General features: G+C 49.8%; 1 protein-coding gene across 1 annotated transcript in view; it reads left to right on the plus strand.

Moving 5' to 3' along the window:
• The first annotated feature begins 2,252 nt into the window (after positions 1 to 2,252).
• KIF25 (kinesin family member 25) overlaps positions 2,253 to 26,361 on the plus strand; it is a 43,492-nt gene continuing 19,383 nt past the window's right edge. The window contains exons 1-8 of the mRNA XM_053592865.1: positions 2,253 to 2,324; positions 4,568 to 4,633; positions 7,448 to 7,525; positions 9,926 to 10,064; positions 12,435 to 12,538; positions 16,170 to 16,258; positions 19,549 to 19,585; positions 23,164 to 23,231. Coding sequence (XP_053448840.1) covers positions 2,253 to 2,324; positions 4,568 to 4,633; positions 7,448 to 7,525; positions 9,926 to 10,064; positions 12,435 to 12,538; positions 16,170 to 16,258; positions 19,549 to 19,585; positions 23,164 to 23,231 — 653 coding nt within the window. The remainder of the gene's footprint in view (positions 2,325 to 4,567; positions 4,634 to 7,447; positions 7,526 to 9,925; positions 10,065 to 12,434; positions 12,539 to 16,169; positions 16,259 to 19,548; positions 19,586 to 23,163; positions 23,232 to 26,361) is intronic.

Here is a 26,361-nt window from a genome sequence, read left to right on the forward strand (position 1 = left end):
AATTCTTTGGCATCACCTTAGGCAAGCAGTGTTCCCTTTGCACAAATGGGGAAATTGAGTCCAGGAAGTCCAGTTAACACTCACTGGTCTATTGTTGGCTGATCTGTAACAAATATTTTGCGGCTACAACCCAAGTGAAGACGAGGTGAGCCGCAGTCCCAGCCTGGGCTCTTGTCCTTGCTGCCGATATCCGTGTGGGGCTGCTAGGGTGCCTTCTGTCACTGTGGGTACCAGAGAATAACGAATGAATAAGGAGAAATTATGCTAAAATGTCTTCAGGTGACAGCCAACAGCCTTTGACTTGGTGAAGCCTGTACTTGGTACTGCTGGCACCAGAGTTTGAAGAAGAGCGTGAACCCTGCATGAGGCAGAGGAGCCTGCTACACCCGACAGGGTGCTGTGGACAGGAGTGAGATGGGAGTATCGGGGAGTGGGCCCTGTGTGTGGGCCAGGGAAGCAGGCCACGGGGTGACCACAATGGTGAACAGTCCATTGGCCGCAAGGTGGGTGGGGTGATGCCCACTGTCCGGGAAGTCTGTGACATGTCTTCAAGAGGAGGTGACAGCAGAAGGGAGGTTGTGGTGACCATGCACAGAAGGGCAATCCAGCTGCTCTGGCCTGGGTGCAGCCCACTGTCTGTGCAGTCCCTGTTAGCGTGCTTTGCAAACTCAGCGTGCCGGAGCTGGCTGCCCATCTGGGCCATCTTTGAAGCCCTGGCTAAGCAGGCAGCGTGTGCTGAGTGAGAAAGTGAGAGCCAGTTCACTTGCTCTGCTTTAGGAATTGTAGTAGATGGCAAGCTGGTCCTCAAGGGTGCTTAGACGTCAGTTTGAAAAACCCAATTCTGGTCCGTTGTAAACTTGAAGAGATGCATACTCATAATAGGTCATATTTTATTTCTAATCTTCCTGGTCATCAATTTTTGATTCTCTAGAAAAACGAGGTTTGCTTTTACATTTTGCAAAAATGTTTATCATATTCCAAATGGCAACTGTGTGCTCACGTTTTATGTGTTTTCATCTAGGAAATGGATGCATGTGGTTTTAAAACATCAGTGGTGGCAAGGGCTTATAAACTAAGTCTCCTGCTCTTCTCCCACCCCAGTCCTTCTAGCCAAAGGAAAAAGCAATTTGGGGGTGGGGGGAGGTGTCAATTCACATTATGCCCATCTCTTCATGGAGCCTCCAGCCAGGCCCTCTGTTGTACGGATTTTTCTCTTTCCCCATCTCCAGCTGTCACATTATTCCGCACTGTGGACGGGGCCACACTGGTGTGTTTTGTGGTCTTGATGTGGATAGCCCCTCACACAGCATGGGGGTGGCACTGGTGCAGTTTCTTCTCTCTCTCATGTGTCCCTTTCCTTCTGTTTCCACCTGTCCATTTGTCCCGGCCCCCACACTGGGCTTCCAGCTTGTAGACACTAAGACCCACCCAGGAGGTCCCCTGGGGGCACTTTCAGGAGGAGGACACCTGGGTGGGTATCTATCTCGAGGGTGCCCATCCTATATGCTCACCTGACAGGCTAAGGGTGGTCCTCAAGGGCCCCGCCGACCCTGGAGCTGGAGACGGGGTGTCCCGGCCTCTAACGCAGGAGACGTGCTGATACCAAACCTCTGTGAGGCAGTGAGCTGCTGCTGTAAAAAGATCCACTCGACATGCTCCGCTGACGGACCTAGTCCGAGAGGAGGACGCTAGAAGAGGAGGATGTCGCTTATTTACGGCCCTCATCCCCGTCTCCCTCCTGTAACTTCTGCTCAGGTGCAGGACGGGCCCTTCCTCTGCGCCTGCGCCTGTCCTGGGCTGCAGGTTCATTCCCCGGAGCTGCCGCCATAGTGCCGGCAGGGGCCTGCACCTCCTCTGGGTGGCCTCAGTCCTGGGGACCTGAGGTGGAGGTGGGGCGTGAACAGTGTCACTTGGGAGAGTTGTAGGACTAGAGCTGATTCTTGGCAAAGGCACGGGCAGGTCTGCGCCCCGCACCAGGCCGCTCTGTTCCGCTGCCGGTTGGTGTCCTCCCGCCAGGCACAGGACTTCCTGCCACCCTCACCCCGACCCCCGCCCCATCACGGGAGCCCTGCCTACTGCGGCGCCAGAGGGAGTCACTAGGACCTGCCTTAACCACCCTCGACTTTAGCCGCTCTCACCCTGCTGCGCTCTCGCGCCCCCTCTTCCTGTGCTCCCTCCCCCACGTCCGACCGCTGGTGCTGTGGGGGAGGGGGCACGATCTGAGGGCGGGAAGCAGTGCTGGAGCTAGGGCAATGCCGGCAGGGGGCAGTCGGTGGGGCGGCTTCTGGGAGCAACGGGCCAAGCAGCTGCAGAGACAAGGCCAGGTGAGTCCGGGAAGAGGACAAGGAGACTTGGGGTGCCTGTGAGGGTCACTAATGTGTAAAGGTATCCTAGCCCGCATTGGGCAGAGACCCATACTGATCACCCACTCCCATCTAGGCTTCTGGACCTACCTATGATGGAGGGACTAAATCCCCAGCAGGAGAGACTGAATCCCCATCAGGACGGACTGAATCCCCAGCAGGAGGGACTGAATCCCCAGAATGAAGGACTGAATTCCCAGCAGAAGGGACTGAATCCTCAGAAGGAGGGACTGATTCCCCAGCAGGAGGGACTGAATCCCTAGTAGAAAGGACTGAATCTCCAGAAGAGGGAATAAATCCTCAGGAGAGAGACTGAATCCCCAGAAGGAGGAACTGAATCCTCAGAAGGAGGGACTGAATCCCCAGAAGGAGGGACTGAATCCCCAGAAGGAGGAACTGAATCCTCAGAAGGAGGGACTGAATCCCCAGCAGAGGGACTGTATACCCAGCAAGAGGGACTGAATCCCCAGCAGAAGGGACTGTATTCCCAGTAGGAGGGACTGAATCCCCAGCAGAGGGACTGAATCCTCAGGAGTGACCAAATCCTCGGAAAGAGGGACTGAATTCGCAGGACAGGGACTGAATCCCCAGAAGAGGGATGTATACCCAACAGGAGGGACCAGGGGCTGTATACCTAGTAGGAGGGACCGAATTCCCAGCAGATGGACTGAATCCCCAGCAGAGGGACTGTATCCTCAGGAGGGACTGAATCTTTGGAAAGAGGGACTGAATTCCCAGAACAAGAACTGAATCCCCAGCAGAGGAACTAAATCCTCAGGAGGGACTGAATCCCCAGCAGGAGGAACTGTATCCCCAGCAGAGGGACTGTATACCCAACAGGAGGGACCAGGGGCTGTATACCTAGCAGGAGGGACCAAATTCCCAGCAGATGGACTGCATCCCCAGCAGAAGGACTGAATCGTTGGAAAGAGGGACTGAATTCCCAGGACAAGAACTGAATCCCCAGCAGAGAGACTAAATCCTCAGGAGGGACTAAATCCTCAGGAGGGACTGAATCCCCAGCAGGAGGAACTGTATCCCCAGCAGAGGGACTGAATCCTCAGGAAGGACTGAATCCCCAGCAGGAGGAACTGTATCCCCAGCAGAGGGATTGTATACCCAGCAAGAGGGACTGAATCCCCAGCAGAAGGGACTGTATTCCCAGTAGGAGGGACTGAATCCCCAGCAAAGGGACTGAATCCTCAGAAAGAGGGACTGAATTCACAGGACAAGGACTGAATCCCCAGAAGAGGGACTGTATATCCAACAGGAGGGACCAAATCCCCAGCAGAGGGTCGGTATACCCAGTAGAGGGACCGAATTCCCCAGCAGGGGGACTGTATACCTAGCAGGAGGAACCAAATCCCCAGCAGATGGACTGAATCCCTGGCAGAAGGGGCTGCACCTGAACCTGGTGGCTGCCTTTCTTCAGGTGCCAGCTCTCTCAGCATTTACTGTAAATAGTTAACATTTAACTCCTCTGCTTAGAACCCTCCAGTGTCCCCCTGTAGATGCAGAGTCAAGCACACACTCTTTCCTGGCTTACAAACACCCCTTGCCACACCCTGGCATCCTGGACCTCAGCCTCACGGATGTCCTTTTTGCTCCTGGACTTGCTAAGCTCAGCCCCAACTCAGGGCTTCTGCACAGGCTTTTCTTTGTCCAGTTTCCTGGCTGCTCGACTGCTGTGCCCCCACCCCCAATCCCGTCCCAGCGAGCCTCTCTAAGCCCTTTTTGAACAGGAGGCTGGGAATGTCTGAGGTTCTATGTGTCCGTCAAGCCCTCAGGTGCTACTGCTGCGGGGCCACTCGTGGTGGAGTGGGGAGTCTTCGTCTGAGCATGGGTGGTGGGAGGGAAACAAGGCTGTCAGAGTTGGGGCCCATCACAGTTGGTCACAGTTGGTCCGTCTTCCTGTCCTGTGTGGTGCAGACATCGTCTCCTATGCCATCACATAGAAAAGCCACAGGGAAATGTGGTGGTGTAGCCTTGCAGGACCTGTCATACATATGGTCTGCTGCTGAGACGGGCCAGGCGGCAGCACCAGACGGCACCAGATGGCAGTTTTCGACCAAGGCTTGCACTTTTCTTCTTGTGCTTTCCCTGTTCTGAGCATGGAAATGACTGATGAATAGAGTTCCCATGATTTCAGTCCAACCCAGTGAGTGCTGTGGTGATAATTTTCCTTTTTTGGTTCCTGGTTATAGGTCAGAGAAGAAAGGATAGCTGAATTGGAGGTGGAAAATGCTGTTCTTCACCTAAAATTAGCAAAGGTAATGTGTGTTAGCTGCCTTGCAGATTCTATTTGCGTTATGCCCCATGCAATAACTGTGCTGAAGCTGATTTTGAGCTCTTGTAGAAATGAGAGTGACTCTGTTGGACCTTTTCTTTTTCCTTCTAATGGGGTGCTGAGAACTCTTCTGTTGATCTGTAAAGTATCTTCTTATGCTAAAATAGGTTGAGTTTAGATTCCTATTTCTTTCTCTCGTGCTCACAAGCATTTAATGGATAATAAGTTGAGGAGTAATAAATACATTATTGTGCTTTAAAAAAAAAGCTTTATTTTATTGAGGTGTAGTTTATACACCATAAATTTACCCATTCTCAGTGTACAGTTCAGTGTTTAGTAGATTTATAGCTGTGCCAAGTGCTGGGGTCCATTTGTGATGCTATAACAAAATACCTGAGACTGAGCGACTGGTAAAGAATGGAAGCTTATTGCTCACAGTTCTGGAGACTGGAAGTCCAAGGCCAAGGTGCAACAGGGTCAGGGTCTGGCGAGGCCCCTCCCCATTAACAGTGACACCATCCAGACGTTGTCAACTGGAGGAACAACCGAGACCCTGGAGGCCATGAGATGGCTCCTGTGGCCCTTTTGTGAGGCACACATCTATTCCTCAAAGGCCCCACCTCATAACACCACCATAACAGGGACGAAATGTGGAGGGAAATTCTACGTTCACAGAGGAGATGGCGATGCAGAGACCGAGATCTCCGGTGCTGGGCTCGAGGACCAGTCAGCACAGCCGCCAGCCAGGAACGTCAGCAGTGGGCAGAAGCTGGAGGTGGCGGGAGGGGTCCTGCCGTGGAGCCTTCAGAAGGAGCCTGGCCCTCCCAGGAGGGAGGACCCCTCCCTCCACATTGTGAAAGAATGAAATTCTGTTGTTTCTAAATCCTCCAATTTGGGATAATTTGCTGCAGTGGCAAAGGAAATTGGTGCATGACCATGGAATAACTCTTTTGGATTCCTCATCTGTAAATTATTGCCCCCTGAGAATGCTCCATGGAATATGAGAGAATGAGGTCCAGGAAGGCTTCAGACTCTTCTTGACTATTTTGCAGTAGCCTTGTCAAGTTTCGCTGAAGGAATAAATTAGTTGCACTATATGCAACTTACATGCAAATTAAAGAATATTTATACTTCTTTTTTTTTTTTTTTGGCCAGGGACAAGTTTGAACCCGCCACCTCCAGCATATGGGACCGGCGCCCTACTCCTTGAGCCACAGGCGCCGCCCAGAATATTTATACTTCTTAAATGAAGGGAATAGTGATCAATTATGTGTCCACTTTCAAGCGCATCATTTCCTGGAGTTTCAAGGCACTTGTGTCCATATGACTCATTGTGTCCTTTCTAGGTACTGAGGATCAAGATTTACATGTGACAAAACTGAGGCCCAGAGAGGCTAAAGACCCTTCCTAAAGTCCCAATGACAAGAAGTTGTGGGGCTGAGACTCAAAGCCTGAGAGTTCTCTAGGAGTGTGCCATTCTGTAGTAACAAGCGCAGATAGAAAGTGTGACGCCATCCAGCCTAACAGCCTGATGGCATTTCATGGTATCATTAGGACATTGACAAGGTCACAGGGAACTGAGGCATTGTCACTGCACGGCCAAAGTCACACCCCAGAACCCCAGAAGTTGGCCCTGACATGGAGGAGGGAACCTCTAGCACCAGTCTGGACAGCCCAGTTGCTGAGACCACACAGCGAGGCCACGGCATAACACCTCCCAGGGCCTTCCCCCCTCCCCCACCCTCCACCCTCCTCCCTCACCCTGGGCCGGAGCTGTCCATGGCCAGCTTCACAGGCGCACACAGGGCGGTTCTGTTGGGCATCTGCCTCCTTTGCCCTTGTGCTACAGCCAGAGGTCAGGTGCAAAGGAGGCTGCAGAGTCGTAACTCTCCAGCCTTCATGTTTGGGTTTGGTGACCCACACTGCAAAATCAAAGCAGAGATAAGGGGTGGGTGACATGTATGAAGCTCTGACAGTGCGGCGGCTACCAACGATTTTTCCAAGTGTCATTTAGATGAGATTTGAGAAAGATTTTTTTTTTTTTTTTAAATATTTGAGATCTTTAGGCAAAGAGTGTCCAAACAACTGTGGAATTTGGCCCTGATGGTGTTTTCTGGTCCTTGTAAGCAGATAATCCTGGAACACACAGCCCGTGGGCCAGGCTGCAGGGAGGCAGACTACACTGCACTCACTTGTGTGACACTGGGGCCTCACCAGGCCTCACAGTGATGGTGGGGACCCACAGGGCCACACAGAGATTCTGGGGCCCCACCGGTATGCACAGTGACACTGTGACCCACAGTGACAATGGGGCCCCGCGGGGCTGCGCACTGACTCTCCGGCCCCCACGGGGCTGTGCGGAGATCCATGGGGCTGCACAGTGCTGTCCTCTGGCTTCTTGGCTGTGCAGCAGGGCAGGGTCCTCATCTGACAGATGAGCTGGTCGCCCTTGGCCCCACACAGTGGCATCTTTGCTTCATGTTTGCTTTCTGCTCTCACGGGCGCTGTCTTAGACTCCTGGGCCTGGTCAGTGACTCTGGACTCTGGGAATGGTCAGTGACTCTGAACCCTGGGTCTGGTCAGTGACTCTGAACCCTGGGCCTGGTCAGTGGCTCTCTAACACCTGGGCTGCTAGAGACTGTCCCTGTCGTAGCTCAGGCTTCAGCCATTGGGCAGGGTCCTCTTAAGCTGTTGGTGCACTGTGACCATCAGTAATTATTCTCTCCTCAGCAAAAATACACAGCTGCACTTTCAAAGTTTTAAGACCTGAAATTACCTTTTATTCCTATCCATACAGCAATGTCAAGAGAAGATGGGAGCAGGTGGCAGGGAGGCCTTGCGCTCAGCCCTACGCCAGCTCTGCCAGGGGACCCAGGTGAGTGTCTCAGGGGGAGCCAGGCCCTTGAATGTTTGGGCTCTAAAACTCACAGTGACTTTTTTCTGGTGAAACTGTAAATTATGTCAAAATAGATCCAATTTCTGGAATGAACTTTGAAGAAGCAAAGCTCCTCACATGTTAGGAGGTTATCCCGAGTTGATGAAATCCTTACTGTCTTCATGATCACTTGCACATAGTATTCACTCAGGAGTTCTGCTTTCTAATACTTATTAAATAAAAGACTAAACCTCAGAAATGCTCATGCAATTGGGTTCTGAGCAAACATTGGAAAGAAAATTACATTTGACTATGAGCTGAATTGTCTCAGATAGCTATGGTAGTAGTTTAATTTTACAGTTCAAGGTTCTCATTTCAATTTTAGTGTTAAATGGTAGGAAACCAGGTTATACTTGCCAGGTTAAATAGATCTAGCAAAACATGTCATCAGATGTGAGCAGCTCTTTCTAAACTGCTGTTAGGAGTTTACATGTCAGAACAGTTGTTATTCCACATGGCATATTTGGAAATTCTCCAAGGTAAAGTTGTGGTAGGATATTTTTATAACTTTGATTAAGGCCATTTTGTTTTTCCTTTTGTTATAAACAATGTGACAAAGGTTAAAAAAAAAAAGGAAGAAAAAATCATTATTACAACAATACAATAAAAATACCATCTGTAAACAGGATCAGTCACACTCATTGTTAGACAAATTTAGAGATTTTTTTTTCCTCCCTTAACTGCTTTTGGGCATTTAGAATGAATTTATGGAGAATTGTTTTTTTATTCTCTTTCAGCTGAGTACAGTTAATCCATCTTTGAATGCATCTATTGTATTCCATGCAATAAAAATACTTTAATTCAATTTGGGTTTGATATTTTATTACAATGTTTCCCAAACACATGGACATATGTGTCTGTTTCCCAAACACATTTCCATTTCTCCATTTTTTAGATAAAGATTAAAGAAAGAATATCCACTTCAGGTCAGTTACGCCTTGTGACTTCGGAGTGTTTGATATTAAATGTTAATAGTACATCTGTTCTTTTATCCTGTGGGGAGGCTGCCACATCCTCATACTGAAAATCCCTGAAATAATCTCAAGAAGTAAAGAGCACAGGGCAGGAGAGGTGTCAGGGGCTTGTCTCCCAAGCTGTCAGAGCTGCCCTATCTGTCCTACCTGGACTTTCATTGGGTGCACTTGGTAAGTGCTGTCCACTGGCCCATGAGTGCTCCCTGTAACTGACCCTCCAGAAGGTGGGTCTGGACAGCAGGTCAGGGCACTGGCCCCATTTAACCAGGGCTGATGAGGACACCAAGAGGCTTTGCCAACTTTGCCAGGAAGTAAACAACTGGGACAGAAAAATGTCCTGCGTCTGACACTGTCCCACCACGCTTCCTGGGGAAATTGGTGAAATACTTGAGTTTCTTTTCTTTCTTTCTTTCTTTTTTTTTTTTTGAGATAAGTTCTTGCTCTGTCACCCCAGGTAGAGTGCTGTGGTGTCATCACAGCTCACAGCAACCTCAAACTCTGGGGCTCAAGTGATCCTCTTGCCTCAGCCTCCCAAGTGGCTGGGACTACAGGCACCTACCACAACACCTGGCTAGTTTTCCTATTTTTAGTAGGGACAGGGTCTCATTCTTGCTCAGGCTGGTCTCAAACTCCTGAGCTCAAGTGATCCTCCCACCTGGACCTCACAGAGTGTTGGGTTTATAGCCTTGAGCCACCGCACCAGGCCAGATTTTCCATTTCTCAAACACTCTGAAGATACAGGTAGTGCTGGGTTATGAACGAGGTAGGTTCTGTAGGTTTGTTCTTAAGTTGAATTTGTACCTAAGTTGGAACAGGTACATTCACCTATTACCTGTAGTAGCCTCCATTCATTAGTGTGAGTCATATGTAACTCATACAACTCAGGAACTCCCTGTATTATATAAAGTATATGAATTCACATTTGCTGCTTTTTAAAGTATAAATCCCAAATCTATTGAGTCAGAATTTCTGGGAGTGGGCCTGGTGTGTGTAGCCATGCCCACATCCACAGATGATAGTGACACGAATCTATGACAAGGGACTTACGCTTTAAATAGATTCAGTTAATAATAAACTAGTGCATGGTTATGTTAATTGTGTGGCTATGTCATTGTTTTATGGAAACTTATACATAGTATACTGAATAATTATGTAATTATACTATAATAATTAACAATATACAGTAGAACCTCCAGAGTTGAACATCTCCCTGCATCAACCTCCTCCTTAAGTTGCCCAGTTTTCGTAGACCAGACATGCACCACATGTGAGTCTGTACAGTGGTCCAGTCCCTTAAAGTGATCACCGTCCCTTGGCTGGTGAACTGTAATGAACTGTATTACTTGTGCACTTTCTTATTTTATAGAAACTTAAACAGGATCTACAGGAGTTCCGGTCTTCTTCTCTGGTGCTTTTAAGAACTTACCAGGACGAATATCAGGCCTGCCTTTCTGAGATAAGGGCTGCGGTTCAGAGAGCACACCGGGACACCGAGGCTCTGCAGGGTAAGGGGCCCCGGACGTGAACATGTATGAAAAACGTCCATACTTTTAAGACAAATGGCTGCCCAGAATTTGTCTTCATTTCTTTTTAGTTTTAGCTGACGCCTGATTGGAGGGGTGAGGATGTGTGCCATGTAACCCGGTGACACTTACCAGGCACCTACGGTCTCCCAGGGGTTGGGCTGTCCTCCCCCACGCCCCCGCAGCCCACCTGCTAAGGAGCTTCTCTCTCTCCTGGCTACCCAAAGGGCACTTTCCTGACACATGTCTCTGCTGGTCTGGTACCTGCGCCCTTGAGCTTTCTATGTGAGATTTTCCTACAACACACATCGAAGTTTTCTCATGGATTCAGTGCTTTCTCCTGTCATGAATACCATGCTGGCATGACTCCTCTTGAGTTATAATGGGTTTATTCTCTTACACTGTTGAACTTGAAATTTGTGTACGATGTTCCTTTGGTTCTGTTATAAGAAAAACTTCAGACTAATTTAACTGTGTGTAAGTAAGCAAAGAATGGTTTGAGAACTGGGCAGGACCCAAAACAGGTTGGCTCAGAGTGACTCCACTGTGTGGCAGGAGAGGATTTGTGCACAGAGAAAGGAAGGAGACAGAAAACAGATGTGAGACACAGAAAGAGCCCCGGGCACAGCTCAGCCTCGCCTTGTTGGAACACACGTGGAACAGTTGGCCACCTGCGAGTGGCCCAAACTTGTGATTGGCACAAGAGGAGGTCACAGGTTACAGTTCTAGTGGGTTGCAGTTCAGTCCAAAGTTAAGACACGTAAGGAGGCAGCTTTGGACTAAACTTCATTTAACAGTGCTGTAGTTTTAAACTCCTCACCCAAAGGACCGTGTACACCTACATGCACCATCTGTCTCTTACCCTTCCTCTGCTGTTCTGTGTCCACACAGAGCAGATTCTGAAGGCAGCAATGGAGCAAATCGGCCATTGTGCTGCTATTCCAAAGAGGGGCATGGAAGTGTTTAAACTTCCACTGTTTTTCTAGTAGGCAGCCAATAATATATTTTAAATGACTTACATGACCCAGAGTCTCATTTGGTGTCTTTAGCACACGCTGTTATTTCCCTGAAGGGTCTCAGGGATATACCCGCCTTGTTTGTGGGTGTGACAGGCGGGTGCATGTGGGTCTAATTAGTCATGTGCTCTGGGAAAAGGCACAATAACATTATTTTGTGAAAAACAGCATTTCTAAGCCGTGAGAAGTGAGGTGTGTGATAAAGAACTCAAGGGAGATGGGGCCGCTGCCCGGTGGCCACATGGACACAGGTGACAGTGCTGCACACCTATCTGGGGGTCTGCCAGGAAGGGGCAGGCTTCCTCTGCTTGTTTGTGGTAGACGTGGTGTTCAGGGCCTCCCGGGGGCGGCTTCTCCCCTGTGGTCCAGCTCTCGTCACAGATGAGTCTGGGACGCTCAGGCAGCTTGTCCTGGCAGCTCTGGCGAGAAGGGAGCAGGAGCAGGCTGGGAGGGGGGTGGCCAGGCCAGGCAGGGTCAGAGAGCCACCTGACCAGGAGGGTCTTCATGCAGAGACCACCCTCAGAGTCTGGGGGATCCTTCCATTTGCTCACACCTGTATTCAGTCCAGGTGTTTTTAGGCATTTCTTTCATTAAGAGAACTAAGTTATTCTTGTAAGGACAAGCTGAGTTTTATGCTTTATGAAAGCTGCGTCTGTGCTAAGGTGGCCTCACCTCCTGGTAATCCTTGGGGCTGGGCTAGAAATCCCTGGGCTGGGCCAGCTTGCATCATACTGCTAAGTGGCACGTGGTGTTGGTCTGTGAGAGGCTTGAGTGGGCCCAGCATGGCCATCAGTCCTACAGCTGGATGGGTCTCCCCGGGACACTGTGAGGGGCCTGGCTTCATCAGCCTCACAGCAGGGCGCAGTTGGGAACCCAGGTGTCCAGGCTTGGCTGGACCCACACGCAGACCCTGTGCTCTTGGTGTCCAGCCTCCCTTCAGCATCACATCCTGGCAAGATGCTGCCTTCCTAGTCGAACAATTCAGAAGTGGGGGCCCAGAATCAATTGCCAGAACTTGGGCTCAGATGGCAGCTTCTCCTCCCTTGTCCAGCTCTGTGAGAGCCTCCAGGTACCTCTGCAGCAGCCCTCCTAAGTGCTGTGCAAACCCCTGAACAATGTCCACTGCCAGGCTCTGGTGGTGTCCAGCCAGGCCTCCCCTACGGGCTCCCGAGGGGACAATGTCCCCCGCGCCCAGCACACGGCTCACACAGCCCATAGCCATCTTCACTGACTTCAGTCTTTTTAGTCTTCTATGCTGAGAGAAAATAGTTGGATTACCTGGGTCTGTGCCCCTGTAAGATGTCATTGTACCTCTGGGTAAAATTGACCTTTTCAGCATGCCAGTCAAAGGCAGCCCACCTTGAGCAGACCTTGCAGGAAGTACAAGCACGCTATCAAGAGGAGAAGCAGCGGAGGAGGTTCCTGCACAGCAGTCTGGTGGTGAGTGCCGGGTATGGGGGAGTCGGGAGGACTGACGGGGGACAGTGAAGGAGACTCTTAAACAGCAGTCTGGAGGTGAGCACCGGGTGTGGGGGTGGTGGAAGGACTGACCCGGGACAGTGGAGGAGGCTCCTGCACAGCAGTCTGGAGGTGAGCGCCAGGTGTGGGGGGTCGGGAGGACTGACGGGGGACAGTGAAGGAGACTCTTGCACAGCAGTCTGGTGGTGAGCGCCGGGTGTGGGGGGTCAGGAGGACTGATGGGGGACAGTGAAGGAGACTCCTGCACAGCAGTCTGGAGGTGAGCTCCGGGTATGGGGGTGGTGGGAGGACTGATGGGGGACAGTGAAGGAGACTCCTGCACAGCAGTCTGGTGGTGAGCACTGGGTGTGGGGGGTCAGGAGGACTGACGGGGGACAGTGAAGTGAGCACCGGGTGTCAGTGTGGGTCAGAAGGACTAATAGGGACATTGAGGGGACCTACCAGAAACTCCACAGCAAATACAGAAATGCACTGGGGGCCACTGGGGAGGTGGCCAGAGTGCCAAGAGTGGGAATGTGGGAGCTGGGTTCCAGTGTCCCCTGCCCCCAGTATTAAGGGGCAGCAGTGTGTGGGGGAAGCACAACTTGATCTGGCTTTCCAGGCTGCTTGGGCTCCATGCAGAGGCCATGATGGAGAGGTGCTGGGGGCTGTGATAGATGGGACCTGGTCAGAGTAAGACCTCAGAGACCAGACGGCGGCCTCCGAGATTATACCAGGTCCTCGGAGAACAGAGTGGGTCCTCAGAGACCAGACCAGGGCCTTGGAGACTAGACTGGGGCCTCGGAGATTATACCAGGGCCTCGAGATCACACAGGGGCCTCGGAGACCAAACTGGGGCCTTGGAGACCAGAACAGGGCCTCAGAGACCCACGGCAGGTCCAGGTCTTGCTGAGACACAGGAAAGAGGGGCATTGAGGATGGGGTGTGGAGATGTGCAGAGACACAGAGGCCCACAGAGTGCGGAGGGCTGGGTTGGCCTTTCCTCTGTTGAGGAGCTGCCAGAACATCTCATTTTCTAAAAGGCAGGAGACGGAGGGGCCTGTGAAACTGAGTTGAGACTCATGTTTCCATTCACAGCACGAGGTGCTGCAGCTGGCAGTTCCCTCCAGGAAACCCTGCATCTGGGCAATTTGGCTGGGTGGTAGATTTGGGCCTGATTCCATTCACAGTGCCCAAGGAGACTGTGTCCTGAGCAGTCCCTCACTTGCTGAGAAGTCCCTGGCTGTTAGGCACACCTGAGAACAATCCGATTCTAAGCACCTCTGCTTATGTAGTGTCCCAAACTCTGACCCGAGAACGTTTAGTGAGTGCTTACTGTGTACCAGGCACTTGTCTGCCTATAGCTATGACGTCCAAGGAACACATCAGTGAGGGTCCAGGTGCGTCACAGCTCAGCAAGCTGTTGCCTTTCTCATCTTGGGTCTCAAAAGGGGCAATGTGAGCCTTCCTAAGGCGGATGAGAATCCCACGTGGATGGTGGATGGCAGGAGAGTCAGAGGGCTCTAGGCTATGTTGGGTCCCCTAAACCAGAGGACCGGGCTGCAGGGTGTGGCTCGTGGGGACAGGCAGACGGAGTTGCTGTGTCAGTGTCTGTGCTGCGAGGCAGTCGGCACAAGGTACTTGGCTTCCAGGGCAGAAGGATCTGCCTGGCACAGCTAGTGGAATACACTTAATACGCCGTAAGTTAGGACAAGACTTTAAACTATTGGCAGTTTCTGAGCACTTCTGGGGAAAGAATGGTCCTCACCTGGGACCAGCCAGAGTTTACAGGAACAGAATTATCCTCAGGGAAATGTGACAGACCCAGAGCGCCTGTTCCCCAGCCAGGCATCTGGAAAAGTGTGACGTGAAGTATTTATGGACAAAATATCAAAACGAGAGCCGTCTGCCAGCTGTCCCCCGAGAACCACCTGCTGGTTTATGGAGGTGGCGGTCAGCAGTTCAGTGCTCTGGGCACCAGCCCTGGTGAGAATAGCAGGGCTCTGTCCCAGGCCTCCTGGGGCCTTAGTTCCAGGGACCAGACTGGAGACATGGAAGGCATGTTTTCTGTGTTTGAGGGAGACACAAATTGGAAGGGACGCGTAGCACAAATACTGGATGGTGCAGTATCCCCAAACATTCCCACAGGCTAGAGATAGGCTGAGCCCAAAGTGGGGATAAAGGTGCTGATAGGAGGGCATAGGGCGCGGGAAGACAGAGCCCTCACGGCGTCCCCTGCTGAGCCAAGACCAGCCCTGAAGGATAGCTAGTGCCCTGGGGACTGACGTGTCATTGTCACTGTCATCACTAGTGGAACCTCTTGCTATCCTGCCGTGGTTGCTACAGGCTCCATCTTGGGGCCCAGTCCCCGGTTTCTGTGCCTCTGTGTTGATGCCAGGTGCAGAGGGAGTGATAACCACCCTTCCTGCAGGTGCGTTGAGCCGTCGCTCTCCTGGACATCATCCCCTCCCGGGCCTTCCCCTTCTCCCCACCTTAAAGACGTTTTTTAAAATTTTTTTATTAAATCATAACTTTGTACATTGATGCATTTATGAGGTTCACTTAAAGACTTTCTTCTGGCTTCCCTCCTCAGGGCCAAGCCTTTCCCAGCAGGACTCCAGATTCTGGCCTGCTGTTTTTTAGGAGCTTGACAGAATTGTGTACATGCTAATGTTTCTAGTGCTTTCCTGAGTGTGTCTCAGTCGTCTGAGGGGCTGGAGGAGTGTGGCTCCTTTAGGGCTGGTCCGGAGCCCCTGGGCACAAAGCGCCTGGTTCTGATACCTTGTACTTTCAGTTGTTCAGCCCAGCCAGGCCAATGGGTGGACAAGGAGCAGCTCGTGTCACTGCTCTGTGCTGTCCCCACAGGGATACGGGCTGCAACTCTGGGCACCACAAAAGGGGCATGAAGACGGCCCACCTGACCTAAGCTTCCTCAGGAAGCACTGAGCCCGGCTGTGAGCAGTGAGGTGGAGTCTGGGGGCCGCTGTGGCCGAGCCCGAGGTTCTAAGTCTCCCGTGGAGGGGAACAGGTTTCTCAGTGTGGCTCCGGATTTATAAAACGGCCAATGAGGGAAATTTGCCAGTGCAGCCCCAGAAAGCATTTTGTAGTTTGAGTCAAAGCTCACCCAGGAAATAGTAAATGCCTCATCCTCAGAGGTATCTTAGTGCAGCCCGGGAGGAGTGTGACCATCGTCACATGGCCAAACACTGTGTTTATCATGTGTGATGAAGTGGTTTAAATGTTGGGTCTAGAAGTTTCTGCTCTGCTACCCAGGAAGAGTGGATCTGGACAGTGCACAGTGACATGTTACACACAATGTTAATGAGTAATGGTAAAGTTAATGAGCAGAGGCACTGACTTAGCCCAGGATACCACGGAAAGGTATTTTTCTTCATACTTGTTACCAGGTGATAATCATTTGCCAAGTGAACAAATTTAAGTAGGAATCAAAAACACTTAAAATGAGACTGCTCCATACTCTGCAGGGAGTTTTCAAAAGTCCAGACGTGTGTTGTAACCTCAGGACTGCGTGTTGGGGAAAGGGCTGCTCAGGATGTGGGAATGGTTGAGCTGCTCAGTCTTGGGGCTGACAGCTGGAACCTCTTCGTCATAGGAGCTGAGAGGGAGCCTACAAGTGCACTGTCGGATCCGTCCTCTGCTGCCTTTGGACGATGACTCTGATCATCAGGTTTCCCAGGCGAGGTGATTTGCTTTTGTACTCGTGTGTGCATGTGTGTATGTGTGCTCTGTGTGTATATGTATGGATGCTGTGTGTGCATGTGTCTTCATGCATGTGTGTGTGCATGTGTGTATGTGTGCTGTGTGTGTATATGTATGCAGGCTGTGTGTGCATGTGTCTGCATGCATGTGTGTGTGTGTGCATGTGTGTATGTGTGCTGCGTGTGTATATGTATGGATGCTGTGTGTGCATGTGTCTGCATGTGTGCGTGTGTGTGCATGTGTGTATGTATGCTCTGTGTATATGTATGGATGCTGTGTGTGCATGTGTCTGCATGCATGCGTGTGTGTGCATGTGTGTATGTGTGCTGTGTGTGTATATGTAGCAGGCTATGTGTGTGCGTGTGTCTGCATGCATGTGTGTGTGTGCATGTGTGCTGTGTGTGTATATGTATGCAGGCTGTGTGTGTGCATGTGTCTGCATGTGTGCGTGTGTCTGCATGCATGTGTGTGTGCATGTGTATATGTGTGCTCTGTGTGTGCATGTGTCTGCATGCATGTGTGTGTGTGCATGTGTGTATGTGTGCTGTGTGTGTATATGTATGCAGGCTGTGTGTGTGCGTGTGTCTGCATGTGTGCGTATGTCCGCATGCATGTGTGTGTGTGCATGTGTATATGTGTGCTCTGTGTGTGCATGTGTCTGCATGCATGTGTGTATGTGTGCTGTGTGTGTATATGTATGCAGGCTGGTGTGTCCATGTGTCTGCATGTGTGCGTGTGTGTGCATGTGTGTATGTGTGCTCTGTGTATATGTATGGATGCTGTGTGTGTGTGTGTCTGCATGCATGTGTGTGTGCATGTGTATATGTGTGCTCTGTGTGTGCATGTGTCTGCATGCATGTGTGTGTGCATGTGTGTATGTGTGCTGTGTGTGTATGTATGCAGGCTGTGTGTGCATGTGTCTTCATGCATGTGTGCTGTGTGTGTGTATATGTATGCAGGCTGTGTGTGTGCGTGTGTCTGTGTGCATGCGTTTGTGCATGTGTGCATGGCGTGCTGTGTGCAGATATGTATGCATGCTGTGTGTGCATGGGTCTGCGTGCATGCATGTGTGTGCACATTTATGCATGCTGTGTGTTTGTGGACTCACGTGCGTGTCTCTGTGTGTGTGTCTGTGTGTCTATGGATGTGTGTGATTTAAGGAAGTGCATCCTGGACTGGTCTGTGCCTCTGAAATTTGCCCCGTGTGTCCACCCTGACAGAAGTGATCTCTCTCTGACCCTCTCCCTTGGTGTGACTCCATCGGAAGGGGACACCTCCCTTATTTTCCCCCAGATCCCTGGGAAATGCAGGGAGGCAACTAGAGTAGGCTCAACCGGTTTTTCTGACTTAGAGGAAGTCTTGGCGCTAATGGAAAAGGAAAAACAATCTGAAGTTCCTTTACTCTCGTGTTTACTTGAAAACCATAATGCATACTTCTCTCCCTGTGACACAACCCCCAAGGGAACCCTGTGCCCCACCTGCCACATCCACCGTAAGTCCTCAGCCTCTCGTCTATGTGGGCGGTGCTGACTGGGGCTTCCTGTGCTTCCCTCTGGATGGCCGAACTGCCCACTGCGCTGGCACCAGGCACCCACTGTGTCCTGGCAGCTCTGCCTAGGCTGCATTCCTGTCCTGAGCCCCCCATGTCCTGCCCAAGCCCAACTCTTCTTCAAGGGCCCCTTGGTCAGTCCTAGAGTATGGAGCAAACAATTTGTATTTTTTTTACAGCAATTGAAATTTTTTCTTTTCGAAGTTGTAACGCATTGATCTTAGTAATGCTAGGACTCAGGGTATGTTCTCAGCTGGTCCCACTTGTCTTGTGTGAAAGGGCTGACAACAGGGTGTATTGAGGACAGCAGTGTGACACAGTGTTACCAGAATTTCTTCTGCAGTAGGTCCTTGGTTTCCAAGATTTGAAGAATGAGCCCACAGACCACAGAGATCAATGATAAGATTTTTTAGATAGAAAAGAACAGAGAGGGCAGGAGAGCCCCAAGTGGAAGGTCCTGAGTCTTTCCTCTGGGAGCTTTACCCGGTTTGGGGAATTATACTTGGCCAGGACTTGACTGACTTCCGTGTTGGTTAGTGACTGAATGAGGGTTATCGGGCAAGGGCGCACGTCAGAAGCAGCCCAGCGTGCCTGAAATCCTGGAAAACATGCTTTTCTCATGTATTGGGAGAGGCAGTCTGGAGAGAAAAAATCTGTTTGGTTAGGTCTGGAAAATGGGGCCTTGTTCAGTCCTGAATGGGGGAACACTGTTGATGGGACTAGTTGAGTGTCCGTCATTCGAAATGTTTTAGACCAGGAATATCTCAGACTTCAGATTACAGACACACTGGTTCAACACCCTAATTCAAAATCGGAAATGCAAGACTTTCCAACAATCATTGTGTGGGACGGAGTTTGGATTTTTGGGTTGGGGACTCACCCTGTAGTTGGAAGTCCTAAAATGTGATTAGCCTTCTGAACTCACTTTTTAAATGGTTTTGGAGACTACTTTGGTCTCATTATCAATCTGCTTCTGCACCACCAGACAAACCAGCCAGCTGTCACAGAGGCAAATCCATTTAAACGAATGCAGAGTAAGTAGGTCAGGGGCCAGGCTTCTCAGGTGCACTGACACGGGTGCCATGCTAGGCAGCTCAGGGACACAGGACATCACCGGGGGGGCTCCAGGAGGTTCAGATTCTACTCACACACTTTGGTTTCTATTCTTGTGTTGTTTATACTCATTTACTTTTTGTTTTGAAACATGCCCATGTTTTCTGCGTTCATAATAGCTCACACATGCTTAAGTTCCTGCAGGCACAGACCGTGTCGGCACCGTCCTCAGCCAGGCTTAGGAGATACTCACATGTAGCTCGTTGAAACATAGGTGGTTCCAATTCGCATCTGACAGCATGAAAATGTGAAATAAAGAACAGTGGCATTAGAGAAAAAAATCTCAAGAGAGAAATAAAAGAGGGCAGGTGGGGATGAAAATAAGGAAAAAGAGTAATATAAAAAGGGTAAGGCCAGGGAGGGATGGTGGATGGATTTTTTGAAAAGGATAGTGGGATAAATGCACGGCACAAGAAGGGGGTTTCTACAGGGGAACGGCAGCTGGAGACCTGCAAAGGCTCAGGGAAACTGAGTAACAGTGGGAAGAACCAAGGGATAAGAAGGGAGGGATGGCAGAGACAGAGCCAGAGTGGGTTAGTGTTTGGTTGCAGGGAATATGAAGAGCAATTTCATTGTGATGTATATTTGAAATGTTGTTTTATTCCCTCAGCACCGTCTCCAGAGAAGCGGCCTGGGCAGTGGATGATGTGAGTAGAGTTTCCTGACAAACTGTCCCTAATTCTCTCCTAAAGACAAACTTTCCAGGGAGCGCTCACGTGTCCCTAGAGATTCCCACCACTGAGAGTAATTTCTTTATTTTAGACTTAACAAGAGTTGGTTTTGTTTCTTGGTTTCTTTGGGAACATGAAATTAATAAAACATTCCATGTGCTTTCCTCACGTGAAACCAGCTGTAGTTCATAGGTTCGTGTGAGGAAGTCAGTTCACCCTCACCATCTTCCAGCTGCAAAGAGCAGTCAGTGCAACTCTGAGTTCTAAAATTTACAACGTTAAAAAAAGAAATGCTGATATAAAATCAAGGACGTTAAATAAGACCTTTGCAATTCTAAACTTGAGGCAGACGAGGTATTGTTTCTCCTTGAAACCCCTTGCCGCTTGGTCCCACCTGTGAACAACCTCTGTACTCCAGCCCAGGTGACAGAGTGAGATCTATCTCAAAAAAAAAAAAAAAAATTCCTCTGCCAGAGTCATAAAGAATGCTATATTCTGCTACCGTTCAGGTGACATTAATTTTACAAGGTGATTCTCAATGATTAATAGCACAGTGATTATGTTTTTTTTTTTTTTGTAGAGACAGAGTCTCACTGTACCGCTCTCGGATAGAGTGCCGTGGCGTCACACGGCTCACAGCAACCTCTAACTCTTGGGCTTACGCGATTCTCTTGCCTCAGCCTCCCGAGCAGCTGGGACTACAGGCGCCCACCACAACGCCCGGCTATTTTTTGTTGTAGTTTGGCCGGGGCTGGGCTTGAACCCGCCACCCTCGGCATATGGGGCTGGCGCCCTACTCACTGAGCCACAGGCTCCACCCAGTGATTATGTTTTTAAAAATGTCCTTATCAGTTAAAGACGTATACTGAAGTAGTTACAGGTAAAATGATACATTGTCTGGTTTTGACTCTAAACTATGCCAAGGAAAGGGAGATGGATGGTGCAAGAATGTGTCCAGATTGGCAAATATTAAAACCTTTGGTGCAGGGTGATAACACCTGAGGATTCACTACATCACTTCTTCCTTTCTGTACATGCTGGAAGTCCCAAAAATAAAAGTTAAGAAAATATGTAGGGCTTTTACTTCATTAAGGATCGGCAGCCTCTACTCTGAATGTGGCTCATACATCTGCCCTTGGACTCAAGTTTCTTTCTGTGAAATGTGGGAGCTGGACTAAAATTTATTTCTAGCTCTAAAATTTGGCTACAAGGAATATTATGGCCTAAATGCTTTGAAAGCTATCCTAGGAAACTGGATGCAAGGAAGAAGGTAGACGGTGAGCTGCTGACAGTGAGGAGAATGACTTTCACTGGTCCTTGACTCCGAGCTCAGCCCTCGCCAGACGGCTCCACCTCAGCCTCACGATCCCGCAGGCGGGGCGGGTGCTGTGGGGTCTGCTTGGCTGGCAAGTCCTGGGTATCTGGACACGGCGACCCCTGAGGCCCGGTGGGCAGTTGCCATCTCGAAAGGAAGGATGCTGTTGAATTGTTTAAAAAGCTCAGGGAAATGAATCTTTTTGAGAATATGGAATATTTATCATTGTGAATTAGGGGTTTTGGACAGGCAGGAAAGAGCATTTAAGCTGGGTTTGGTAAAATTAAACTTTGCTTGTGGAACCATTTCAGATGTTTGCAATTGAGTGATTATGTTGTGGAATAAAATTCTAAATAGCCACGGGGCTCTTGTGGACTCAGGCTTGTTTTTATGGCTTTTTGTGTTCCTTATATGGTGTCCCTTGGGCTTTCAGGGCAGACTTGCAGACTCAGCGTTTTCATCTGTGTCTTTACAGTTGAAGCCGAGAACTCAGAGGCAGCAGGGACATGTGCCCAACCAGGTCCCTGCCCACGGTTTGGCCTAAGAGCAAATGAACATGGTATGAAGGGTGGAGGCTGCAGCTGGCACCGAGATGCAGGTTGAGGAGCCAGGACCCTGAAGTCTGTTGTCATAGCAAGGGCTGTGAGCTGGGCCTCGCTGGCACCTGAGCTCCAAGTTTGGGATGTGAAGACCTTACGAGCTTGTATTACAGGGGATCTAACATCACTATGCAGGACAATGCTCTGCCCCAAACGGCTTCTGACTCTCAGCAAGTACACAATAAATACTCAGAGGAGAAATAAGGTCTTCCTCGAAGTTTGTGTTAATACGTGGTGCACGCTCATCTTCGGACATTAATCAAATAAGCATTGTGCAGCTGTGGCTGTGTGATGTGGTAGAGCCTTCCACAGCCACCGTGGGCAGGGCCACTCCCCCTGCTGAGCCCAACATTTTTCTCAAGTAGCCGGCCCCTGTGGGCCACCAAATGCAGTTGGGAATGGAAGTAAGGACGTACTGACCTCTCGGTAGACATGACAAGAGGCCCTGCTCCCTCCTTCTAGAACTTCTTCCTTTGGCTTCAGTGACTTCGCCTGTCTCCTTTAGATTTAATCTGCATTTTAGGAAGTTTCTGTGATGATGATGGAGACAAAGGCCAGTTAGAGGAGGGCTGGGCTCTGTGTGTCAGACTGGGTAGAGGAGAGACCAGTCCAAAGGGACGTGTAGGTACAGCCAAAGCTCTGTCCACAGCTGAATGTGTGCTGCTGGAACTAATAGGCGATGATGTTTTCACGACTTGCTCAAATGCATGTCCGTGATGTCTATCACATTTCACCTTTAATTATGGAGACAGTGAATTCGGCCTTGGGGATCCCGTCTGTGTCCAGATGCAGCGACGCTGAGCTCCAGCACCAGCCTTGGGAGGCAGACAGCCCCACCCCTCTGAGCCAGTAGCTGCTGAGTCCCACGGCTCGTGGGTTTAAACTCCAAACAGGGCCCTTCTTTGATACGTGTGTGTTATTGCAGATACGTGTGCACTTGTGCACACACGCTCATGTGGACCTCTCACCCAGTCAACTGGTATTTATACAGATTACTTGCCATTGAATTGCTGGTTAGTTTCTGGTTTTGTTTTTACTTTTTGCATCATCACGTCATGAATACACGTTTTGTTTTAGGGCTGGAATAAATCCAGGTTTGTTTTTCACTTTGCTCAGGTGAAACTGAGCTAATGGCACATTCTCTGCTGAGACGGCTTTTGCTTCTCTTTCATGGGATACAATTGAAGTATAAAGGCCAACAAGATTGAAAGTTGATGCGTTTTAAAAGCAAATGTTAAATTAAATTATTGTGATGTAGTTCCTTCAGAAAGTCTTTCTTACCCCTCGTTTGGAATATCGAGGGCTCTGAGTCCACAGCTGTGGCTGGTGAAACCTCGGTCTGCGGCAGACTGAGGTCAGCTCAGTGTTTCCCAATAGCTGTGATTTTCTTCTCTATCTTGAGGTCAGCAGACTTTTCTCTAAAGGACCAATTACTAAAAATAGACCTGGTGGCCGTCTGGTCTCTGTCTCAGTGACACAGCTCTGCCCAGCACGTAACCAGCGTATTGAGTGTGGGGCCACATTCCCTAGAGCCATTCTGGGAGACAGGTCAGGTGGATTGGGCCCAGCTCTGCTCAGTATGTAACAGATGTAGCCCTACAAAGTCTTACCATTTTCGTTTTTTTATTCTATTCTGCTAGGAAACAGTCCTGGTGAAATGTGATCGTCCTGGCCACCCTCCCATTAATAAGACGTATAACTTTGACAGGTGAGTGCTTTTCAGAATGACCTGTGAAGCAGACTTTAAAAGCACATCAAAAGTCTTGATTTTGTGTTGGGTTTTGATAAGAAAACATGCAGCTTATCCTATCATTTAGATTAATTGTGATCCTAAGTACAGGTGTCCTTGATCATGGTGGTTGGGTTCTGGACTTTTGGCCTTTACAATGGCAAGAAATGTCTGTGCTGAGTAGACAGTGTTGTTTCATGACACCCGCATGGCCAGTCTGGTGTTCAGTCTGCACAGTATTCAGCAAATGACTCAAGATATTCAGCACTTTATTATAAAATGGGTTTGGGGTTAGGCGATTTTGCCCACCTGCAGGCTAACATGTGTGTTCTGAGCCTCTTAAGCTGGTTAAGTCTAAGCTGGGATGTCTAGTAGGTCAGCCATGTTTAATGCATCTTCGATTTATAACATTTTAAATGTATGATGGGTTTATCAGGATACAAGTCTATTATAAGTCGAGGAACGTCTTTAATCCATATGTTAATCTTTCAGTTAAATTAACATTTTTACATCTTGAGTTTGTTAGTTGTAGCAGACCATATAGTTCATTGCGAGGGGCAGTAAGAGCTAAGCTGGGAACGCTGTGTAATCGTAAGAAACGCTGGTAACATCTCGGTAATGTAACACCTTGGTGATAAGGGCATGAGGAAGAGTTTTGGCTCTCCCAACATGAGAGCTCGCGAGACGAGAGCATCAGTGGTTGGCAGTCTCTACACCTGCAGTGCCCCGAGATTGTGTCCCGACAAGAAGCTGCGGGAGAGGGCAGTGCCTGTGGCTCAAGGAATAGAGCGCTGGCCCCATATGCCGGAGGTGGGGGGTTCAAACCCGGCCAAGAAGACAGTCGGGAGCCTACACTCCTTCTTTCATGGACTTGCTCACTCTGACTCTTTGCTTCTGCCCGCAGAACGCCTGCACGGTGTCTCTCTGCCAAGACTGCTAAGATTCATTCTCTTACTAAGACTGTTTTCTCTCCCTGGAAGATTGTTTCTCTGTCTCTCCCTTCTGCTAAAGTGAATAGCCCTCAGGCACCTAAGGGTAATTGTTCCCAAGCAAGGTAGCACAGCAGTCCGCATCTGGAAAATAGCCAAGCTGGGCTGGATTGCTGGCCAGTCCCGGGTCCCGACAAGTGGCGATCCAGATGGGACCCGACTTTGTTATTGACTTTGTTACGACAGCAATTACTCATGGCATTGTCAGTGACCTCCTTCAGTGCTGGTCATGGCATCTTCCCAGTGTGGGTGGGAGAGTCCCAGGACCTTAGGAGAAATGGAAATGGGCTTTGGAAATCCCTGCTACCCTTTCCTTCACTACCAGAGGCTGGGCTGGTGCAGGGGAGCTGGCTCCCTAGACGTAGTGGCGCAGGACTCCTCCTGTTCCCTGGCAGCAGACTTCCCAGCTGGATGGGCCACAGCAGGGCACATGCAGAGGTTTGCCCTTGAGTCTTCAGCTGGCCACTGACCAGCACAGGAGTCAGAAGAAGGAGATGGCCAGGGAAAGAAACGCCAGAAAGGAGCAGGTGTCAACATCCCCAGGCCTACATGGCCCACACTGGTGTTCACACCAAGGTGCCAATACTGTGTAATACGTGAGGCACTGGGGGGAGTGCATGGTGGGGTCTTACCTTGGAAGTCAGAAGAGTTCAGCTGTGGACTAAAGGATGCTGGTGCTGCCCACCAGAACTTAAACACAAGCTTCAAAAGGATGAAGTTGTCTTCAGTCTGCATCCCTCCGCAAGGTTCACAAAAACTACAGGGATACAAAGACATAGCTCACCCAGTATGAAATAACAAGCAACGTCTGTCGTCAAAATGACTAGACATTATTCAAGGAGGTGGGAAAATGTGACTCATGATGAGAAAACTCCGTGGACAGGAAGAGAGCCACACACGATACAGGTGACAGGATTAGGAAAGAAGATTGAAGCGGCTGTTACCATGGATCTGTTCATTCAAAGGAACAGAGGAGAATGTAAACATATGGAGGAGAGACATGAAAATTAGAAGAAAATATTTAAATAAAACTTCCAGAGATGAAAAAATACCGTACAGGAGATGAAGACGACGCGGTCTGGGAGGCAGAGCAGACTGGGGCCTGCAGAGAGAGTGAGGAACCAGCTAAAGTGAGCACACAGGGGAGAGTAGACGGCCAAACGGAGTGAGCTCTGGGGACGGAGGTGGTGACCGTCGCCCAGGGCGAGTGTCCGAGATGCCACTAACATCGGTTAAAGTGGTGGATGTTACGTCCGAGTTAGCACCGTGAACAGGAAAGTGAGCAGAGCATCTGGGAGCTGGGGGACAGTTTCGAGAAGCCTGATACATGCGTAATTGGTGTCCCCAGAGGTGAAGGGCTGAGAAAGTATTTGAAGAAATAATGTCCAAACATTTTCTGAATTTGATAAAAACGTAAACCCACAGATCCAAGAAGCTCAAGGAATCCTAGGCACAAGAGACATTGAGGGCAGGGTGGGTTTAAGCCGACACCCAAGTGCGTGTAATCAAATTGCCTGAACAGAGGTGGAGCAGACAGGGTGGTAAGACCTTGTGGGACACAGAGATGGTGACGCAGATGGGGCTTCTCGAGGGGGGTCACGGCAGGAGACGGGAGTGGCGTCTTTACAGCACCAAAGGGAAAACTACCTGGAATTCTGTGCTGGTGAAAATGTCTTTTAAAGATAAAGACGAAATAAAGACCTGTTCAGACATATAAAATCTGAGTGAATCAACAGCCAGAGTGCGCTGCAGGGATGTAAAATATGGTGCACACCCTGGAGCTCATGCGGAGACGTGGAAAAACTGTTTCTTTCACTTAAAAAGGACTCTTCCAAAGCTACTCGACTGATTCAAGAAAATTAACAATGTATTGTGAGGCTTATGACACGCGTGGACGTGGCTGTGGGACAAGGGAAGCGGGAGGGCCGGGGCGGAGGGCCCTTCTGCGTCTCTGGTCCCACCTTCCCTTGGTAACACCTGCCTCCTTTAGCTCTGGGCAGCATTCCTGGTAATTTGCTTAAAATCGCTTTTCACTTACTCTTTTTTCATCATTGGGAAAACTTCTGTTTAACCATCCATTTTTCATATTTGGAAATTATTTGCCTCATTTTCGGGTATTG

This window comes from Nycticebus coucang, chromosome 5, assembly GCF_027406575.1.
Source record: "Nycticebus coucang isolate mNycCou1 chromosome 5, mNycCou1.pri, whole genome shotgun sequence".
NCBI lineage: Eukaryota > Metazoa > Chordata > Mammalia > Primates > Lorisidae > Nycticebus > Nycticebus coucang.